This window comes from Rattus norvegicus, chromosome 9 (assembly GCF_036323735.1).
Source record: "Rattus norvegicus strain BN/NHsdMcwi chromosome 9, GRCr8, whole genome shotgun sequence".
Classification (NCBI taxonomy): domain Eukaryota; kingdom Metazoa; phylum Chordata; class Mammalia; order Rodentia; family Muridae; genus Rattus; species Rattus norvegicus.
Window position 1 is genome coordinate 34,270,887 of NC_086027.1, and position 22,471 is coordinate 34,293,357.

Sequence of the window (22,471 nt, forward strand, 5' to 3'; positions counted from 1 at the left end):
AAAATCTACAGGACGCCGACATGAAAGGTCAGAGAGAACTGGGTATGCCTCTTTGTAGATGGTTCTCTGCCCACTGAAGATGGCTATAACTTGTAGGCACAGAACATTCTGGATCCAGAACCCTGAACTCGTTGAGCTTACTCTTGGGAGTAGAGTGGTAAGGGACAGATGGCTGTGTGGCTGCTCCTTGTAAAGCAGTACAAGTACTCAGCCCACTGTCCAGGGCCACACGCCAATGGAAAAGTGCGGACAATTATTCAGATACCCAAAAGATCAACACATCTACAACAGCGACTCCTGTATTTTCACATATTCTTCTCGTAAAATGTCAAGTCTACAAAATAGTGTTCCAAGTGGGTTTGATCTGAAGTGTTAAGCTCTACCATTTAATCAGGTGATGGGCATTTATGGTGACATTTTCCTTCTAACTTCTTAGTCAGCGGAGTACTTTGGGCACCATAAATTCAAGGACTGAGGGATAGAGATTTACAGCTGGCAGACTACTGGTACAGCAATACTTTACACAAGCTTGCTCAGACAGCTGAGGAAGTCTGAAAGCAAACGCTGGCACAGGTTAGGAAGAACACGTGGACACTGACTTCAGCTGGTGTAGAAATGACTTGCCTAATTAATTTGAAACATTAAGAACAACAGTGTCAACCAACCAGACCCACCCCCCAGGGGACTAAACCATCACAGAGAGTACACATGGAGGGACCCATGGCTCTAGCTGCATATGTAGCAAAGGATGGTTTTGTTGGGCATCAATGAGAGGAGAGGCCCTTGGTCCCGGGAAGGCTTGATGCCCTAGTGTAGGGGAATGGTAGGGCACTGAGATGGGAGGGGGTGGCAAGATGAGGGCGCACCCTCATAGAAGCAGGGAGCTGGGGGATGGGATAAGGGGCTTAACTGGGAAGGGGGCTAATATTTGAAATGTAAATAAATAAAATAACCTAGAAAATAAAATTAATAAAAAAGAAATAGCAAAGAAGCAAAAAAAAGCAACTTCAAATGAAGCGGAGGATGATAACAATGGATAAACTCTAAGTATGTATGTACTAAGAGCATCCTGATGAATGATTAGAAACAAACCAATCCTTGAGCCTTTTCCAGATATGTTTCAAGTTTAGCAAGGGCCCACGTCCTATAGAGCATCAGTCAATTCTAAAAATGGAGAAGTTAAAAACATATGACAGCAACACAGGAGCCCCAGGGCCCTTGAGAGGTCGGTTTTCTTTCTTTCTTTTTTCTCTTATAGACTTGCATTTTTAGAACTGATTGAGAAGACCTTGAGTAAGCCACCCTCAGTGAAGAGGGGAGAGCAGTCATAGAGGGCATGCCACCATTGCTTAATCTATATAAGAGTTCTAGGTAAACTGAATGAAGTCTCCAATAGGAAGAATATTAGAGCATCTTGCCTACAACAGTGACCAACAACTTGACTGTAGTTGAACCATGGCTGTAAGTGACGTATTTCTTTTTTTTTGTGGAGCTCTGGTTCTTTACTTGGATTGTTGGATTGGCTTGCACCAGAAGATACAAGTCATTAGAGTTAATGTGAGCAGTACAGAATTACAAGGCGGCTTTTAATGGCTAATAAACTCCAGGGAGATGCACCTGTGTGGAACTCCACTGTTTGGATGAAATGATGTGTACGGAGTTGGGCGGGCTATAAACTGAGAGCTGCTGAAGTTGCAAAGCCGCACCTGCTTGATAAAGGGAATCAGAGCCACCTTCGATTTGGGAAGTTCAGACCCTCAGCAGCAGGTTCAGTAGCTTTTAAGTTTAAGGAGTCTTTGGCTAAATTCTTGTTGGAAACGAAAGCAGAAAGACCACAATGCATATTACAGTCGCATCAGATGCACACTGTGAAGTTAAGTACCGTGTTAATAGTTAAATGATTAAATAGAAGAAATCCTATTAACATCCTTGTGATATTCTGTTCACAGCAGCCTTCTTTATAATAGCCAGAAGCTGGAAAGAACCCAGATGCCCTTCAACAGAGGAATGGATACAGAAAATGTGGTACATCTACACAATGGAATATTACTCAGCTATCAAAAACAATGCCTTTATGAAATTCGTAGGCAAATGGTCGGAACTGGAAAATATCATCCTGAGTGAGGTAACCCAATCACAGAAAAACACACGTGGTATGCACTCATTGAAAAGTGGCTATTAGCCCAAATGCTTGAATTACCCTAGATCCCTAGAACAAATGAAACTCAAGACGGATGATCAAAATGTGAATGCTTCACTCCTTCTTTAAAAGGGGAACAAGAATACCCTTGGCAGGGAAGAGAGAGACAAAGATTAAAACAGAGACAGAAAGAACACCCATTCAGAGCCTGCCCCACATGTGGCCCATACATATACAGCCACCAAACTAGATAAGATGGATGAAGCAAAGAAGTACAGGCCGACAGGAACCGGATGTAGATCGCTCCTGAGAGACACAGCCAGAATACAGCAAATACAGAGGCGAATGCCAGCAGCAAACCACTGAACTGAGAATAGGACCCCCATTGAAGGAATCAGAAAGGACTGAAAGAGCTTGAAGGGGCTTGAGACCCCATATGAACAACAATGCCAACCAACCAGAGCTTCCAGGACTAAGCCACTACCCAAAGACTATACATGGACTGACCCTGGGCTCCAACCTCATAGGTAGCAATGAATAGCCTAGTAAGAGCACCAGTGGAAGGGGAAGCCCTTGGTCCTACCAAGACTGAACCCCCAGTGAACGTGATTGTTGGGGGGAGGGTGGTAATGGGGGGAGGATGGGGAGGGGAACACCCTTAAAGAAGGGGAGGGGCTGGGGGATGTTGGCCGGGAAATGTAAATAAGAAATATGAAAAACAACAACAACAACAAAAAACGTTCTTGTGATAGATTTCAGTTTGGACTTATGCATTCTTGGTGTCTGAAAGGTAGGGTGAATCCACTGTTAAAATTTAAACTTTTTTTTTTGCTTAGCCATACTCTCACTTTTCAACCAGCTCATCTAGTATACACAGCTCAGAGGACTATTGTGTCCCACCCTATACCCACTACTTTTGTCATGAACTTTGTCTACATATGTCCTAGTGCTTGATTTAGATTTAGGCTATTCTAAGCACTGAATCAAGATCTCGGTGGTTCAGCAAGTTCTACTCATTCACTGCTCCTGGCTTCTGAAGCATTCTCATTTATGTTAAAAACATCCTTTCCTGCCTCATAACTTTGCTGACTGAACATCCTTACCCTATCTCAATGCCACGTATGTCAACCTCCCAGTAGTATAAGGAGGTTCCCCTAGGACACACGAATAGGTCTTTTGAATAACACGTGACTGTCTTTGGCCTTGGGGATTTCCAAGTACCTACAGTATTGACCTTTGGAATATCAAAAACTTCTGTGAAGAATTTTGTGCTAAAAAAAATACTCTCCGAAATATAGTAAAATTAGCTTTACTTTAAGAATAAATAGTGTTTTATTGGTCAGTTATTTGGGTTCATATTTCATTGATCATTTCCACCCTGTGCATGGCTAGTAAGAAAAGCAGAGTAGAAATTATTTTTCCCGTGATATTTAAAATTTTTCATTAGGAAGCCTTAGACTTCAGACATAGGAGTAGCAACAGGGATCAGAAAAGCTAATGTTAAATGGATATTTTTTCTCTCATATATGTGTTCGCTTAGGATTCATTCTGCAGGATTTAATGCCACACATTTATACATCAAATAAAGTGGCTTATGTATCGATCTAGAGTTGGCTAGGATGAAATCTCTTTAAGGACAGAATTTCAATTTTTACAACATCGTAATGCTAGTTATGGCATAGAGAAGCTTCCCAATGCATGCCCTCATCCCCCAATACCAGATACTGTCTGAATTTATTAAATCATTGCTGTTAAAAGAAAATATTTACGGGAAAAGCCAAGCTCCGGCTTGCTCATGTTGGCTTCGCTTATACATGGTCACAGAAAGAGCAAAGAGTTTGCTGCTTCTGTAGTTACAAAAGACAGGTCCCACATATTTAGATTAATCTAAGAACTTGGAAAGTCAATTGGAAGAAAGGCTATAGGGAAACCTGGTTAAGTAGGAGAGAGTTCACGGGTGGGGGTTTGACTAGGATTACAACCTATGAAATTGTACCATAACTCTGAGGGGAAAAAAAAATCAATAAGGCTCTTTAGGTAGAAATAATTTGAGAAAGCATTGTTTTGTTTTTAGAAAACACAGATCCTTCAGGGCTAAAGGGACGGTGGCTCAGTGGTTTAGAGTCTTTGCTGTCCTTCCAGAGGACCCAGCCTTGATTCCCAGTACCCACATGGTGGTTTTCACAACGCTCCAGTTCCAGGGCAATCCCATGCCCTCTTCTGACCTCTGCAGGCACCAAGTAGGCACATGGTACACAGACATACATGAAGGCACTCAAAAATAGACGACATTAAGTGAATACAAAACGGAACACCATTCCTTTCATTTGTTTAATACTTGTTCTCAATAGAATTTTCCACTGTCTCTTGAGATCTGATTCTGTAAATTAAATGGTTCCACATTTACAATGGACCATTTTATTGAGCCCACATCTTCTGCACATTATAGTGAGGGAGGAGATTCTGACAGCGGCTTTCCCACACTTATGCATGTGCGTGTATATGTGAGTGCAAGCAAGTACACATGAGTGCATGCGCGCGCATGTGTGCGCACACACACACACACACACACACACACACACACACACTCATGTGTATGCATACGTATATAACAAAACAAAGCCAAAGAATGAATCCTAGAAACTCAAATATGAAGACAGGATTTCTGGGACCAGAAGACTCACTGAGTGTTCACGTTTGAGATTCTAGTGTGACACCCTAGTAATGTGGCTAGTTACTTCATATTAAGCCTTATTTGAGGGGTGCTGGGAGTAGTGCCTTTTTATTCATACATTCTACCTACTCTCTGGTTCTTTTCTTTTTCTTTCTGTTAATGTATGAGAGCTCTGTCTGCCTGAGGAGGGCATTAAGTCCCTTTATAGATGATCATGAACCACTATGCTGGGAGTCGAACTCAGGACCTAGGGAAGAACAGCTAGTACCCTTAACTGCTGAGCCATCTCACTAGCCTAGGATTGTGTGAGTCTAAAGATTCATGTTTCGTAATTCATGGTAATTCTATAAGTATCTGTACCTTCTGTTTTTTAGGTAGTGTGATTGCAAAGGCAGTAATCTAATCTGAGCTCATGATTGACAGCTCTGTGAAGTGGGTATTTTTATATTCCCCACTTGGCAGATGGGAAAACCAACTGTATTTTCCCCCTCCAAACTTACACAATTAAACAATGACAGAATCCAGTATGAAAGGCATCCCATTCTAATACACTCAGGGTAATTTATACACAATAGATTTGTTTTCCCATAATTCTTGGGGCTGGGGAGTGGAGCACTAAGGCTTGGTCCTCTGGTCTGATGAGACCCTTCTTGTTGTGTTCTCACTTGGGAGAAGGCAGAAAGCCAAGGTAGTAAGCTGGCCACATGCTGGCAAAGTTTGCCTTTATCTGCTAATAAGGTTAAAGGCCAAGAGATTTTGATTAAACTAAGAATTTGAAAGCAAAGTTTCACCATCTCTCCAAGCCACCACCTTTCAATACTGGAAAGGTAGGCTGTCAAAAAGCTACATTAAAACCACAATCTAGTTGTATTTATTATTGCATGAACTGTTTCAATAGCCCAATGAATGGTTCTCTCCTTGTTTTATTTGTAGTGTAGAATTAAATAAATTTCTCACATGTAGCCAGGGGAAAGAATTAGGTAGGTTTCAATCCAGGCCCTGCCTGAGCCCATAGCTTTAATCTTTTAACTCTTTCTCTTAAACTGAGAGGAGAATAAAATCCCAACCATGTTTTAAAGTCAGTTAAAAATATCCAGGCGGGGTCATTCTGTTGTAAAAAGATGACAGGATCTCTCAAGGTGGTATAGGATCAATGAGGGCCATGCAGGGGGAGCTCCAAAATCTGCTGTAGCATTTCGAAGATGTCACTGAGAAGAGATTGAGGGAAAATGGCCAGAATAGCTTCAGAGAAGAAAGAACACAGAAGCAAAGAGATCACCCAGGACTTAGAAGAGAAAGACAAGACACAGGGACTAAGAAAAGGCAGCTGTGAAGGAAAACGTAGTAAGACTATGACCTCAGTCAAAAGCTAACAGGGTTTGTGGGGGTAAATAATACAAGTGAGGGGTAGAAACTCTTAACACTTAAGCTATGGTAGGAAGAGGAGAAACAAGTTTGCAAAGGAGGCAGAAGAGACATTCTGTAACCAAACAAGCAAAATCACCTGGGGACAATTCTGATGATCGCAAACTCCGGTGAGCAGGAAACCACAGAGAAGATTAGTTGTGAAGCTGTCACACAGAGAAAAAGAAATATCTTTCTAATAAGGACACAGCAGAACCGCTGCGGTCTGTCCTGGAGGAGAGATTGGTACGAGGGAAACTGAAGGCTTCGAGAGATGTATCAGAGAACTCTGGTTTCAACAGTCAACGAAATTTGCAGCACCCACACGCTCATTGGAGCGGAGTCTTTGGAATCTGTGAGAAGTACCGGGACACATGCCATTCAGTACTGTTATTCATGACGCTCGGTACTGCGAGCCACCATTTAGTACTGTTCTCTATGATGCTCAGTGCTGTGACTCACCGTCTTTAGTAGTGTTCATCATGTGACCCATGATGTTCAGTTCTGCCACCCACCATTGAGGGGCAAGTACAGCCTGGGAACGGGCCTAAAACAAGAAGCATCCAAACCCTGAAAACATTTGATCTTGGGATCGCGCCTTCCCTATTCTCGGCCAGCATGACCCCGGGCCCATAGCCCCATGACCCCCACCTCTGTCATCCTTGAAGAAGTCATGTAGTCTCTTCACCAAATTACAAGTTTAAGCTCCTGGAATTCCTTTTCATGCATGCAGATGAAGCATTTCCAGTACCTCAGCCCCGGCCAATAACTATACTCTCCTTGGAAACCCCTACACATTTCCCAAGATTTCTACAGCCCTGTTAACCCCTGTCCCCAAAGAGAGAGCTACTGTTTCACGGAATATTGTCTAAGAGAGCTGTTTCACTGAGTACTGTCTAAAGGAGACACTTTCTTCCCCCATAAAGATCTGTAACGTTGAAAACCTCAGAGAAGACCTTCTTTCTCAGCACTCGCAGCCAGACGGAGATCCGGCTGACCCACCCATTTCGCGTCTTCCAACCTTTCCAGTCCAGCGTGCAGTGGTGCCTGGATAACCGGAAGGAAGAAGCCGAATTCGGAAGCGCACACCATCTTCAGTACTGTAACCCCCAATCTTCAATACTGTGGCCCACGGTGTTCAGTACTGTGACCCACCATCTTCAATACTGTGGCCCACGGTGTTCAGTACTGTGACCCACCATCTTCAATACTGTGGCCCATGATGTCCATAATGGGACTGACAATGGTCAGTACTGTGGCCCCTCATATTCTCTTGTCTCAGCCACTAGGTCCCATGGTGGCATGTACCCGCACCCTATTTTTAAAGGTCTATAGCTCTTGGAGGTCTTGGTCTGAGATATTGCCCGTGCCCCTGGTTCCGATATGCCAAAGCTGTGTGGTTAACAGGTGAGGGATTGCTGTAGACGCAGCTTCTAGATCTTGAATGAGAATTTTTCCCCCCGTCTGCCACTTTGGACATTTTTCAAACTCGTTCCTCTGTGTATTCTAGGAAAGTGCTCACTTGCGCTGGGCTTGTCTGCTTCTGGCCTGAATACTGAGCTGTGTAATTGAGGGAACTCAAGCATAGGCAGTTCATGGTTGTGTGAATAAGCAAACTGCTCGGTATGTGACCTGATTGTTTTCCAAAATTACCCAGTCCCGGTTTCACTTGTCATTTTGGAGCAGGAGTGGGAGGATGGGGCTGTGACAGTGAACGCGTTCAATGGGTATAATTAATCCATTTCGTGAAAACAGATTTTCTAAATTATGCTATGAATTGCAAACATTTTTAACCCTTTACAGCCCAAGACAAGAAAGCAGCATTTTGGAAGGAGCACGTTTTCCCCGGAGATCAATCTGATTCCTCTGAGCCTCATGGCACTAATGATACAGCAGTACTTGGTGACTGATAACTCCGGCATAGGAGTTAGAAAATATGAATGATTCCTCTCCTAATACTGCCATTCCGCTTGCCCATCCACAAAACGTTCCATGCTCATCTTTCTGCAGTAGGTCCCAGAAAAAAAGAAAAGAAAAAAAATTTGTCAGCTCCCTGAGATAAAAGGAGCAGCACGAATCTTTCAAGTCTTTGCCACCCCTAGAAGCAGCATCAATGATCCAGGGCAAGATGATAAAGACCAGGGGATGCGAAAGTTAGTAAGCATGGAAATGTATGAAAATAATTGTCTGTATCCAGTAGTGTCACCAACAGAAGCCTCACCTTGGGGACAGCTGTAGCTCCATCTTGTCTGGTCCTCTGAAACCTCTCCATAGGCCACCAAGGCAGGAATAAAGTCGGCTCTCCAAGGCCACAGAGGCAGCGTCTACCTATCAGCCCTCCGTGCTACCATTGACTGTAATTAAGTGATAACATTCACTCCCTTTAAAGGCATTGGGAAAATAACAAGTCTTCCTGTGCAGAGAAAATGCAATTTGAAGGCACACGGCTGAAACTCAAGATAACTGTTGGTTCTTACCCAGCCAAGTAATACAGAGGAGAAGGGCATGTGCTAGATTTGAATAGCTGGGAACATTGCGGACTGCTGTAGACAATGGAAAATTGCAGCTTTTTTATATAGGGAGATTAAGTCTCTACTTTCAACTCAACTATGATGCCATTTTCCCTCATTTACATATTGTGCTCATGATAAATCTGCAAATGACAACTGTGGCTCCACTGAACCTCGATGTGACATAAAAGTGTACTCGGGGTAGATCCGGGGGAAAGTACCCGATGATGTTAGCTTATTTATTTAGCGCCTGTGCACAAAGAATTTCTGGAAAAGAGATGATCTTGAGAATAAAGGCATGATTAGTGACAGTGACCTTTACCGAGTCCATAGAACGAGCTTCCCGTTTTTAAAAATGAATTTGAAATACTTTTAGAGTGTTAGATAATACAGAAATAAAAAGATAGCCTTATGAATTTAGAGGTGGGGGTGATGTGCCCCTATCTCTAACTTAGCAGCAATGGACAGTTGATGGGTGTGAGGAAATTAGGGGTGTAGTCTTTTGTAGGTTCAAATGTCAGTGGATGACTCAACACCCATGAGCATACGGATAGTTCAAATTGTACTTGGACAATTGTTTTTTTTTAAGGCCACACTAATTTGAGGGGTAGTTGGGGATAGGAAGGAGTTAGATCAGAAGTCAGAGTTGAATATAATCCAAATACATAAGTTCTCAAAGAAGTAATAAAATATATTAAAGTGTCTCAGGAAGCCACCACCCAATATTGTAATCAAATATTAAATGTCTACCATATTTGCTAGATCTCTGTCTCAGTCAACAAAATCATAGACATGGCAGAGACTGCTTCATATCTTATTTTCTACAGATCTTTTTCAGCTTCAAACCCCACAAGACAATACTAACTCCACTCACAAAATGCTTCTTGGTCTTTCTGCTGGACAAAAGCATAGTTGTGATACAGACAAAATGGATGACATAGGTGGAGCTGAGTCCTAGTTTGCTGAGGTCTTTCCTAAAGTCTTGATAAAGTAGAGATGGTATTTTCTGTCTGTCTGTCTGTCTGTCTATCTATCTATCTATTTATCTAAAGTGAAACGGGTGTTTGGCAACCCTTTTGAAGCTACCAAGCCAAATGCAAACTTTAAAATTATTTTGGAAACAAGTTCCACTTCTGAACATAAGAGGTTCAAACAAATCTGATTGAACTTTGCTTCCTTAAACCTTAACATTTACCCAACATCGTGGAATCCTGATAAATGCATGCACTGGCCCAACTAATTGTAAGTTTAGTCCCTGTGGATCAAGGATTTCAAACAGCTGCCTCACAGTTGATAGAAAGATCATAGGTCAGCCCAGGGAGTCACTATGAGCCAAGATGGAGACGCATTCAGTAGCAGATGACTCTGCCTCTTTTGTCAGTGTTTAGCTATAACCAGAGAAGGCTTGGTGGTGAGAAAAGTGTTAATAGTGCCCCGCTACTGCTGCCGCTCACAGAGAGGAGAGGGAGTGGGAAAGCAAATCTGAGTGCTGCTGCTGTTTGAAATCTCAGTGAGACACCCAGCTGCTTCACATGCGTCCTACTTATTCTGTGGCCACAAGGTGACACTGGAATCTTAGCAATGTTGACAACAGCTGTTTTGTCTGGAACCATGACCCCAACAATGCACAAGTGGCAGTAAAAATAATTAATGGGTCAGCTCTTCTCTCTGTCTCTGTCTCTGTCTCTGTCTCTCTCCATGCTATGTGCTTTTAAATTCCCAGATGTCATCATATTTTCAATAAGAGATGATGACATTGGCTCAAATAGACGGTTAGGTTTATTTTCTCTTTGTTTTTGTCATTAGACTGTGTGGCCTGTAGCCAGTTGGTGGACAGAAGAGGCCAAGGTTCACTGCTGAGATGAACATTTGGAAAAGCATCGTTGAGTTCCAGGCTTTAAGTGAACCAGGTTCCCATTGAAACTTCGAGAGCCTCAAAATGCACAGAGTCATACATAGGATATTTTAATAGAAAATAATGTTGCAGTGAAATGTCTTGTCGTCTGCCTCATTCAGCAGTCTGGGTGTGTTTTAGGGTGCAGACTAGCTTTGAGAGGTGGTCAGGCTTTATATTGTACACAGTGGCATCTAATGTGTGCTCTCTCAGTGCATAGATGCACAGAGCTAAAGATGGAGGACCATGATTGACAGGAGGGGCCAAATGCAGTAGCGCTAAGTTTCTGTGACATTGTGAGGGCGGTCATTTGTCATTGGGTCACACCTAACCTGCAGCCCATTAGAAGGAAAGCATCAGAGTTAGAGGTAGGGAAAAAAGACTGAATTATATCGGATAGAATTTCCATATTCAATGAAAAAATGTATTCAGTGTTCACAGCAAGGTTGAATTGAGTGGTCTATAATCGAAGCTCCCCTTTTTCTCCACCTCTCAGCAAACAAATCTATGGTCTGTCCATTTAAAGACTGAAAAGGACAAGCTAAAGACGAAGCCATCTTCACAATAATTATTTGAATTATTTCATCACATTAAAACAACCAATCACCACCAGCACCACCAGCACCACCAACGAAACCAACCGGAAAGCTAACTGCTGCAGATTAACACACACACACACACACACACACACACACACACACACACACACACACACACACACGATTTAAGAAAAGGGAACAGTGACCATCCAACAACACCCACTTGTTGACTCTTGCTCTTCTAAGGCCTTACGTGATAAAGGTTTCCACCCCAATCCTTTTCACAAACTGAATTTTTCAGTCCCATTATATTCATTGAACACATCCAGTTTTCTGGTTGGGAGGTTCTTGTCTACTGACCTCGTATAGCTAGTTCCTTCTTGAATCATGTCATTGACCAGAGAGATACCTCCTCAGGCTGCCCTGACCAGAAGAACACCTATTTTATTTCTTAGCCCATTAATCAATCTATTCCCATAGAGATCTTCACATTACACTGAAATGGTTTTGTTTCTTATTTAATTTTTATTAACTAGTGTTATATGCACCCTTCCCTACAATAGAGTATAATTATTAAAGCAGAGACTTCTGCAGTTTGCTACTTTATGTTTGAATAATATATATATATATACATGTATGTATGTATGTATATGTATGTATGTATGTATATGTATGTATGTATGTATGTATGTATGTATTCACCCACCCACCCACTTCATCCTCAACGCCATGGCATTCCCCTACATTGGGAAAGCAAGCCTTCACAGGACCAAGGGTTTCTCCTCCTACTGATGCTGGACAACGCCATCCTCTGTTACATATGCATGGGTCCCTCCATGTGTACTCATTGGTTGGTGGTTTAGTCCCTGGGAGCAGTAATCTCTCTTTACCTGCAGAGAATAAACCTGAGAAACTTAGCCCATACCAAGCAACCATTAAGGTCAGGGAAATTATAACATAACATTTGTCCCATTTAAATCAAATGTTTAACTAAATGTCTTACATAAGTTAAACGTTCACCTGTGTTGGTTTGAACTACAAAGCAGAGTAAGTGCCATTTATTCTTTTTGTGATTTCACAAATGTAAGATTCGTTTTTCACCATAAATCTAGAAATCTTGACATACAGTCTCCCCTTAAATTGACAAGTTTTGCCTTTCTCATTTAAAGGAAGTGCTTTATTTCTTCTCTTTGGAAGTTTAGCAACAGCTTCACTACCATTGAGATTTTGAGGCCATAGTTAAGTGAGGGGAGTGTTGTTGGAATACCACTTTGTGGTGAGACCATGGTGGCCAATCTGATAACGCCATGACTCCTGGCTACGTGCTATGTGGGAACTGGATTCAGGAGGTAAGAAGGTGATTTTCAACCACAAGGAACACAGAATGAGAAAGTGTGAGATTTCACTAAAAATCGGGGCATAACTGAAAACTTGTAAATAACTTTTTTTCTGGAATTTGTTTAATATTTCTGGGCCATGGTTGAACACAGGTTACTGAAACCACAGAGAATAAAATCACAGCTAAGGAGCTACTGTTGAAAATGAGTTAAGATTTATGCCCTAAATTTACTCGTGTAATCTCATCACCTGATGTTACATTGGTCACACCCTTTACCACCATATGATGATTCTTGCTTTAAGGGTAAAATAAATCATTTTGCAGTGATGTTAACTTAAAGCATAAACAATATGGACTTACGTATTTAAAACCTGGCTGTTGGCCTGGAAAATAGGCATGTTTTTGGAGTGAGCTCCAAAAAGTTAATAGTTAACATCAGCATTTTACCATACATGGGCATTCTAGAGAACCAAGAGCTAGGGCTGAATTTTCAACTTAAGCAGGTATCAAGCTGACATTAAAAGCTATCATGGATAGGATGGCCTTTATATTTAAAGTAAAAGAGAAGCCTAAAGTGTCACGAGTCAGACAAATACGATTCAAAAATTGTAATCACTCGTAATTAAACCCCAAACATGTAGAAACAACGTCTCTATCTGCACACCGAGAAGCTCTTTGCCTAGAAATTTTCCAGTGGGAGCAGTAGAGGGCGCTGCTGGCCCACATTACATATTTCTTGAAAAACATTTTTTTTTCAACTTCAATTGCTCTGCACTCAAATGTGACATATTTGAGCCCACTGATGAATTCTCACAGCACAATAATAAAACAGAGCCCAGAAAAACAATGCCAGAAAAGAAAATAAAGATTGTTTAAACCCATTCCTGCGCTAGAAAGAATAATAATACATTTTAGAGTTAATGGGACTTTTAATCAAGGCTCCTTACGGAGATGATAAATGAGAAGCAGAACTAACGTCACAGGGGTGGGCTGTTACATGCTTCCCTTAATGGCTCATTAACTTCTCTGGCTCTCCCTCCTACTGCAGTTTATTTCCATAGCTTTCCAATCATTTTGAAGGAAACTAAGAACTAAAATGCTTACAGACAAACTTAGACTCCCCGAGCGTCCTGGCTTCCCAAGTTTCGTTAGAGTAACAGAAGGTCAGTATTTTCCATTGCATACGCAGATAAGATCACCAGAAAGCTGTTTTGGAAAGATGTCTTTATTGGAGTCTAAGGAGCAGTGGGTGAGCCTCAGAGGCGATCACAAGGAATAAAATACAATGTCTCAGTTGCAGGCCAACCAGCTCCATCAGCGGAATGGCGCTGTGAAGTTGGGGGGAGGGAAAAATACCCTCGAGTCCCTTATTTCAGCTGCAGCAGTGACTTGGAAATGATTTCTCTGTCTCTTCAAGAGTGGATTTACGTATAAAGAATAAGTAGTCAACGCGTAGAGCAAGTTAAGCAAGTCAAGAGTAGATGCTACATTTTGGTTGACTGCGCAGAAATGGGAAACTCGAAAAGAGAAAAACCTCGTGGATCCCGCTGTAGTGTAGGGCGAACTCTTCTACCGACATTGCAAGTGGGTGTTCAGAACAATACTAACAGATTTATTTACACACAGCAGAAAGTTTCTGTACGAACATGGCAGCTGGTCCTTCTAGCCACCACCAGAAGTGGGTGGGGCAAGTGCTAGGATTTCATATTTACAGCGAGGGCTGTGTCCCGTGCACCGTCCAGGAAGGGTTGCCTGGGAGGATGGCATCCCACACACCCTGAGCTACCTTACTTTCCTATGAGGTGGGTGCCATGGGTCACCATAGAAAAGTCAAACAATGCTTGCATGTGATCTTTAAGTAAGGCCAATCAGATCACAGCCCGGAAGTCCTCGAGCGCAGTGAAGGTAAGTTTGGGACTTGAATCCCGAGTCTGAATTCGGGCTCCTCATCATACTTCTGTGTTTCCGGGAAAGTTGCTGGGTATCTGTAAGGACCACTAATCCTGTTGCAAAAGGAGGGTAATTTCAGCTTCTTGAGGTACAAGACTTGAGTTCTGGGACTCCATAAGACACTGGAAATGTCATCTAACATAGAGCGGGTGCTGTAGTAAACCTTCCTTTTCTACTGTATCTCTTTCTTTTTCTGTTGGACTTATTTCTTTCACGAGGGAGTTTAGTGTTCTTACCCTTTGTCTCTCTGAGAAACTGTTCTTGATTATAATCTTAGCGCATCTCAGGGTATTACTCATTTCAGATATTTCTGCTTTCACTTTCCTTCTGCTATTGTTTAATGAGCCCCCCAAGTCTTATGTTCCAGAAACTTAATCTCTAAACTCTTGGTTAACAGTGTTTGGAGGTGGGTGGCGCTTTGAGGATGTAGTTACTAGAAGATGGGACTGTGAGTGTGAGGTCCTCACAATAAGATCAGTGGCTTTTCTAAAGTCAGGAGGGAATCCAGAAGCCTCCACTATGTTATGGTTCAAGAACACTCTTCCCAGATGGCTGGACTGAGCTCTTGGATTTTGCAGGCTCTAGGTCCACGACATGGTAAAATCTCAAACTCTTAACTACATCCTGTCCACCTAGCTGGGTACTGCACATCCTTTTCCACCATCTCGGCTGGTAAGTGTAGCCCTTGAACACCTCAACACGGAAACTTTTCTTTGCAACAGATGGAGACCATTACAGAAAACCACCACTGATCAAAGTGTAGAGGTGTGGAGCCCAGGCCCACTGACATCTCTACAGGACGACTCCCATCACTGAGTCTCAGGGATCATCGCGGGAGGGGGTTATGAAGACTGCAGGAGTCAGAGGAACACAGAGTCTGCTGGGAGACTGCTTCAGAATACCAGAAGCTACGCCCATGAAGTCTCACCACACAACACAACTGCTGAAGCATGAACACACACACACACACACACACAGCAACAATAGACATGCCATCTTGGACAGGGAAAGACCACAGGCCTCAACATAGAACTACACACTATGAAGGAATGTTGACAAAGAAAAAAACGTCTTCTCTGGTGAGGAGCACACCAATTGGTTATCCAATACTAAAGGATCAGCCCTGAAAATATACATAGAAATATCATTATACAGACTGAGCAGGTTATACTTAGGACTATATGTGTATATATATATATATATATGTATATATGTATATATGTGTGTATGTATACACATCATATACATGTACATCTGTGTATGTGTATGGAACAATAATTAATGATAAGAAATGTAGGTTGATCTGGTGCTGCTTATATTCAAATGCAAAATTCTGTACCCCAAGATTCGGTTGATCCAGCAGATTCTTACATATACCAGCTTTTGTTGTGTAAACTTTGTCCCCCAAATTATTCCCAATTGGATAATAAATATAACTTGTCTGGGCTGGGCAGAAGAGAGGGGGCAGAGTGCATGTTCCTGGGCTTGGGGTCTCAAGCAGGAACCACAATGAGGGAAAGGGGAAGAAGGAAGAAGTCGCCATAGGGTAGGTGGATTGGAGCACGTGGCCATGAGGGCTGGGCCGTGGAAGTGGGAGCAGCCCACGCAGATCACGGCAAGTGAAACCTCAGGGTTCACCACAGCGAAGGAGACAAAATAGCATAGAGGGTTGATATCTTCCCAGCTCTGACGCTTTAAGGCTTATTATAAATCTAAAGGTTTTTAGGTCTTTTATTTGGGAACTAAAAGGGGTAGAAACCCCTTAACATATTTAAAGACAACAAGGGGGTGTGGCAAATCCCCAAATAATAATTACCACAGCAAAGAAAAACCAGGAATTTGAAAGAGAGCAGGGAGGAGCCTAAGGGAGGGTCTGAAGGAAGGAAAGGGAAGGGGGAAAAATGATACAATCTAAATATTAAACGGACAAGTTGGCAAAAGTTGGTTAGGAAATTTGGGAGCATTTACTTCTGTATTGATGATAGGTCTGCTGTTCGACAGGAACCCACACAAAATCATTTTAAGAAATACAGTCAACATAAGTGAACATAGCTAGCCCTGGCGACCAACTGCAGATTAAGTCTTCCCTGAAAAGATAAATTTTCCCTGATGATAAAATTGAAATGTGGTGAACTAATCTGTAGTAACAGATACGACATTCACGATACGGTGACTCATAGCTTAGTAACATTACTTCAACAGATTTTGTAAACATCCCGGTTAGTTATTGTTGTCAAGTAGACACAACCTAGAATCACCTGGGAATGAAGAACAATTGCCTCACTTCCATAGGCTACGCTCATGTCTATAGGAGATTATCTTGATTGGTGATTGAATTGGGAGGGTCCAAGCCCACTGTGGGTGGCACCATCCCTAGGCAGGTGAGTCTGGGCTGTACAAGGCAGCTATCTGAGCAAGCTGGTGCTTGAGTCAGAAGTAGCATGCCTCTATTGTTTCTGCTTGAGTTCCTACCCTGACTTTTCTTTGACTGTGACCTGGATGTATAAGCCAAATAAACCCTTTCCTCCCCACGTTGCCTTTAGTCAGAGTGACTTATCACAATCACAGAAAAGCAAATATGGATAGTCAATATCTCCTTCTAGAATTTTGTTTCTCCCCCCCCCCCCCTAGGATATTTAGTTTTCTTAAATGTTAGTTATTAGGACTTTTGGATAGAGTCCTTTCTAGGTGCATTCTCTTACACATACGAACATGCACACCCACCCACCCACAAACATGAACACACAGCACACTAGATGAGTCTAAAGTTGTAGGACATTATTCTTCGGAAACTACTTGTCTTTTGGTATAAACATTTCTTAAGGAAGTGAGAAACCAACAAGTTTGGTCTCGGAACAATGATCCTCAGTTCAAGGATGGACTAAGGAGGTTCAGTCAGTTTGTCTAGTGCCTCCCGAAGACTTCCATTCCGGTGTTCTCTGATAATCAAGTTGACTAGTGTATTTTTAAAATAACAGTCTAAATATACTGTTATAAATGTTTTCTGTATTCATTCACTTGAGGGATATATTGTTCAACCACTATTTCATAAGAGGTAACATTAATTGTTCTTTGTTTTTATTTTTTTCAGTATTCGAAGTTGTCATAAGCCCTTCACATGCTTGCTTTAGGAACAGCACTAGTGGGCCACTGGGCTGAATCACATACCATCTCAGATCTCAAACAGAAGCATCTGAGTGCCCGACCACCCTTTCTCTTAGCTGCCTTATTCCCTGTCATGAAGTCGGGCTCATGTAAAGCACAGTTTCATGCTGGAAAAGACAGAAAAAAATGAATTTAAAATAGACTAGACTGCTCCTGTCTACCTTGCGCTCTACATGGAAATCAAACACAAATAACTCCGTAGGACAGCCGAGCAGCAATCAAATACCCCACAGAGACTTCAGAAGCAATAAATAGCTAGAGTTGGTCTCGCTCGCTCTCAGCCATCTGCTTTCACTATGTTGCTAGAGTGACCATCAGTGAAATCTGGCCTTGGCCCTCTCTGGTTTAGGCCCTCTGTTTACTTTCATAGCTTTCTACTGGGTTTGCCAGGACCCTGGAAAGGTTTGACCGCATCCCCGTTGGCCTCTGGCTAAGCTTCAGCTGCCTGCGGTGAGACGCCCACCTCTACCCACCAGAGGTTTTACATTCTGGGTGTTTGTTCACACGGTCTTTTTTTTCTGGGGGAGACGACTGGAGTGAGGGTGGAGTGACACAGGGTAGGGTGGAGATGGAGTGTGGAGGGGTGGTGTTCGTGGATGTGTTTGTGTGGGGCATGGGGTGGTGTGGCGTATGGGTGGATAGTGTGCTGTGTGTAGGAGGTTGGGGGTGGGGCTGGGATATGAGTGGAATGGGGGTGGGGAATTGTGGTGGGGGTGGGGATGGGTAGGGGGTGTGTAGGGGTGTAGGGTGGGGTGGAGATGGGGTATGATGTGTGTATGGTGGTGTGTGTACATGGTGGTATGTGGGGTGGTGTGTGTGTATGTGTGTGTGTGTGTGTGTGTGTGTGTGTGTGTGTGTGTGTGTATGTGTTCTGTGGGGGTGGGGAAGTATATGTGTGTTGGGGGAGCCGTACCCAGCTTGCTCCTTCCCCTGTTCTATTTGATTTATTTTTCTATCTTTAAAGCCTCAACCTCTATTCGTTGCTGTGAATTCCTCCAGGAATCCAACAATGTTCTCTTCTTTGAATTCTCTTCCTCACCCCACATTTCTCTGACACAAACTCAAATCTCCTAAAAAAAGCAGGGGCAGAGTCCTATTCAGTTTTTCAAGTCCAGTTCCAGTTAAGCATTTAGTAGGACCTTAACTAGATGTTTTTGTAAAACCCTTGAACAGTGTGAATTGGGTGCCAATTAGATTTTTTTTTTTGATGAGCTATTTGTTCAAAATGTTAGTTATGATGACCTTGAAAAGATTTGACATGAATAACTCATTATTCCTAGTCCTTTGGGAAATAGCGGTTCTCTTTCGGGAGGACCTTACATTGTGGAAAAAGAATGTGATCGTTGACTGAAAAGCACAGGGAACCAATTACTGGACTTAGTTTTCAATGTTGTTCTCGGCTAGACTGTGAGTGAGTTCGGTACAGGTCATCAATTTATCTTATGCTGGGGAAACCCTCAAACTATTGACAACTGACTGTACCTCAGGATGGGTGATGTTTATATGAAAGGAAAGATTTTAGTCATTTAGGGGAATCAGAGTTTCCACAAATCACAATTACCAAGCAGAAACACCCACTCTTGTCTTCTTGGACAAAGGCTGACCTGTGTATACACCCTTTTATGGTCTGCATAACTTTTCTCTTTTTTCCTTTGACTAACAAATTGGCTATTTTATTATATTAAAAAGTTCATAAACCATCTTTATTCCCAATACAAGATTTAATGAGCAATCAGAATCAGAACCACAGCTGAGCCTAATGCTAATGCTTAAAATATGCTCATACCTCCCTCAAACATGTTAGCGATGAACTAAAACCCATGGAGCCGTGTGGTCACCTATTTCTTAATCTCCTGGCTCTTCAGAAAAGATATCTCTCAGTAGTTGGAAAGTCACTCCTGATTCCAGCATATCTGTCCCAGGCCTTTGGCCAACTTCACATACATGCCTTCATCATTTAAATTCCTTCTCAGAGACCCTGCTCTTGAAGCCATGTAAACGTTTAGAAATGACAGAAAGGATTCCCTTTGCCTGTAAGTGTGCCCACACTTTTTTTCTTCAAAACACAAAAATTACTGAAAAATTTAAAGAGAGTTTGCAAACAAAACAAAACAAAGAAACCCAACCAGTCAAACAAACAAAACAACCCAATTCAATTTACGCCCTCTTGGGTTGTTTGTTTTTGTTTTGCTGTTTTGTAATCGATATTAATCAAAACAATGCACCGCTGATAGCCCAACCCACTTGCATGGATAAAGGGAAACAGAAGCAGGTTGATTTTTGCCACAGGACTATGGTCTATTTACTCACGGGTGGTCCAGGAGGTCCTGGATTTCCTGGGGGTCCTGTTTTCCCTCGTCTTCCCTTGAAAGCAAAAGAAAGTAGATTATAAGTATTGTTATTTAATTTTATTTTAACACAATATTTAGCAGGAATATGGAAGACAGTAAAAAAAAAGTTAAGAAATAATTCCAAGTGCACATGGCTCTTGGACATCAATGAATTCTGAGGCTGTGGGCCAGTTTTACACAATCACCGTGGGAAATTCACTCTCTGAGATGAACAGATTCTAATTGCTTTGGACCCGTGCAAACTATCTTGACACCCCAGCAATATCAGCACAGTATGTGAAAGATGACTTATGACCGCCATTTTGTATGGTGACTCTGCAGTTTCAGCTCCAATAAAAAGTGCAATTTAGGTGAAATAATAAATGTTCTTCAGGGGTTGGAGAGATGGCCCAGTGGTTACGAGCCCTGGCTGCTCTTTGAGAAAACCAAGGTCCAGTTTCCAGCACATACAAGACCTCTTAAAACTGGTAGCTCGGGGAGCTCGGGCTGTAGAGATGGCTCAGCCATTAAAGGCTAGGCCCATAACCAAAACTGGTAGTTCTGTCACCCTCTGCTGGTCTCCTTGAGCACTGCAGGTACGGGGCGCATAGACACCCATGCAAACAAAACTCAGACACATTATAAATAAAAAGAAAGGAACAGAAAAGGAAAGGGAAGGAAAGGGAAGGAAAGGGAAGGAAGGAAAGAAGGAAGGAAAGAAGGAAGGAAGGAAAGAAGGAAGAAAAGAAAGGGAAAGAGAAAAGGAAAAATATTTCAAAGTAGGTCTGAATTCTAATTTTATAGGAGATACCCAAGGACTGGAGGACTGGATTGGTCAGTTAAGAAACTGGTTAAGAAGCCCAGGGCCTCAGAGACATTATTTTGTACCTCAGAATTACTTTCAATAATTCTTATATTTACTACTAAAATTTGAAAAGCATTACATTGATACAATTCTACCTATAGAATATGAACTAGCTTTTTCCTTCTGTCTAGCAAAGTGAACTAAGTGTATAATTCTTACATATTAATCGTTATTGTAACTCAGTGTTCACACTCCCAAATTTATAACCACCTGGATCACAATCGCAGGGGCCAGAAATGCAGGCTTTTGCTAACATGGCTTAAGAAACTACATGCCTAATAATCCATAAAAGAATTTAGCTACTATTATTTTTCAATTTTATTTACTATTATTGTATATGTGTGCACGGTGGGGTACGTATGCCATGGGGCCTGAGTAGGGGTCAAAATAGAACTTCCAGAGTCAGGTCTCCCATTTCAACTTCACACAGGGCTTCCTGGAGGTACCCGCTGGGTCCTCTCTGTGTGGCCCTAATTATTTGTGTTTTGTTCTTCTTTTGCTTGTTTGTTTTTCCAGACAAGATTTCTCCATGTAATCTTTAATACAGACTATTCATACATACATCTTCTAGTCTTAAAGTACATATTTTCTAAAAATCAATATATTTGATTTTTAGTAAATTTGAGTCTGTTGCCTTTGAGGACGAAGCAAGACTACGCAATTTTCTTAGACATGGAAGCATTGTGGTTTCCTAAATCGCAATAGTCCTAGAAATGAAGCCAAAGGCATCGCCCAAGCAGATGATCCAGGATCCATCCCTTCTGTAATCATGCATTAGGCTGAGTTAAGCCTACAGCCTCAGCTTTGTTTGCATTCTTCTTTCTTCAAAAGAGAAATGAGCGTCTGCTTGGGCTGGAAGCAGGGAAGCGAGGCTATTGATCAATTTTTATCACAGAGTTTATGTTAAGACAAGGCAAGTGTCAGATGTCATAACATAACTCTGACGGGGAGCAAAAAGCATACACGCTCTGTATGGAGGGCGAGCCTCCAGACTCCCTCGCTTCTCCTCCGATTTACATGATCTGTTGCATTAGCCTTGTCAGAGCCCTGCCTTGCGTGCCGTTAGAGTCAGAGAGGGCTGAATTGCTCATACATCCTTCCTAAGCGTGTGGACAAGCAAGTAAGATATTTGCGAGGGTTATAAACGTGAAGGGACATATTTGTGAGGGTGACTTCAGCCAATGCATATTTTCAGCTTAAGGCCTGAGTGTCTGGTAACTCCCAGAAGCACATTTGAACAAATTTAAGTATGTGCTTTACCAAGCAACACATTTCCCCCCAACCCTGTAGCTGTAGTACTTACAGCACAGAAATACCTTGGGATTTTCGGTCGCAGAGCCCTGCAGAGGGCACTCTGGCACAAGGCAGACAGAACCACGAGGGAAGCTTTAGAGTATGAGAGAGAGATTGGAGCCATAATTTCAGTGGACATGAGTAGTTCCCATTCATTTCCGGACTTTGTCTTTCTTCTCCTCAGAGGCACCAGGGATTCTTAATTTTTCCTGTAAAGCTATGATTGCCCCCACACCAGCTACACCAATTCCTGCCATTCCCCAAGGTCTTTCTTTGCATTTAAAACCATTAAGGAAAGAAGAGTCTACCTCAGAGCTAAGAAAAAATAAATTTGTACTGTAAATTGTATTGTCTGGGGGACACTACAA

At 42.2% G+C, this 22,471-nt stretch overlaps 1 protein-coding gene across 2 annotated transcripts in view; it reads right to left on the bottom strand.

Moving 5' to 3' along the window:
- The window catches only part of Col19a1 (collagen type XIX alpha 1 chain), a 348,231-nt gene that overhangs the window by 100,639 nt on the left and 225,121 nt on the right, over nucleotides 1–22,471 (bottom strand). For both annotated transcript variants that reach the window (XM_039084518.2, NM_001421322.1), the window contains exon 16: nucleotides 19,926–19,979. In XM_039084518.2, coding sequence (XP_038940446.1) covers nucleotides 19,926–19,979 — 54 coding nt within the window. The remainder of the gene's footprint in view (nucleotides 1–19,925; nucleotides 19,980–22,471) is intronic.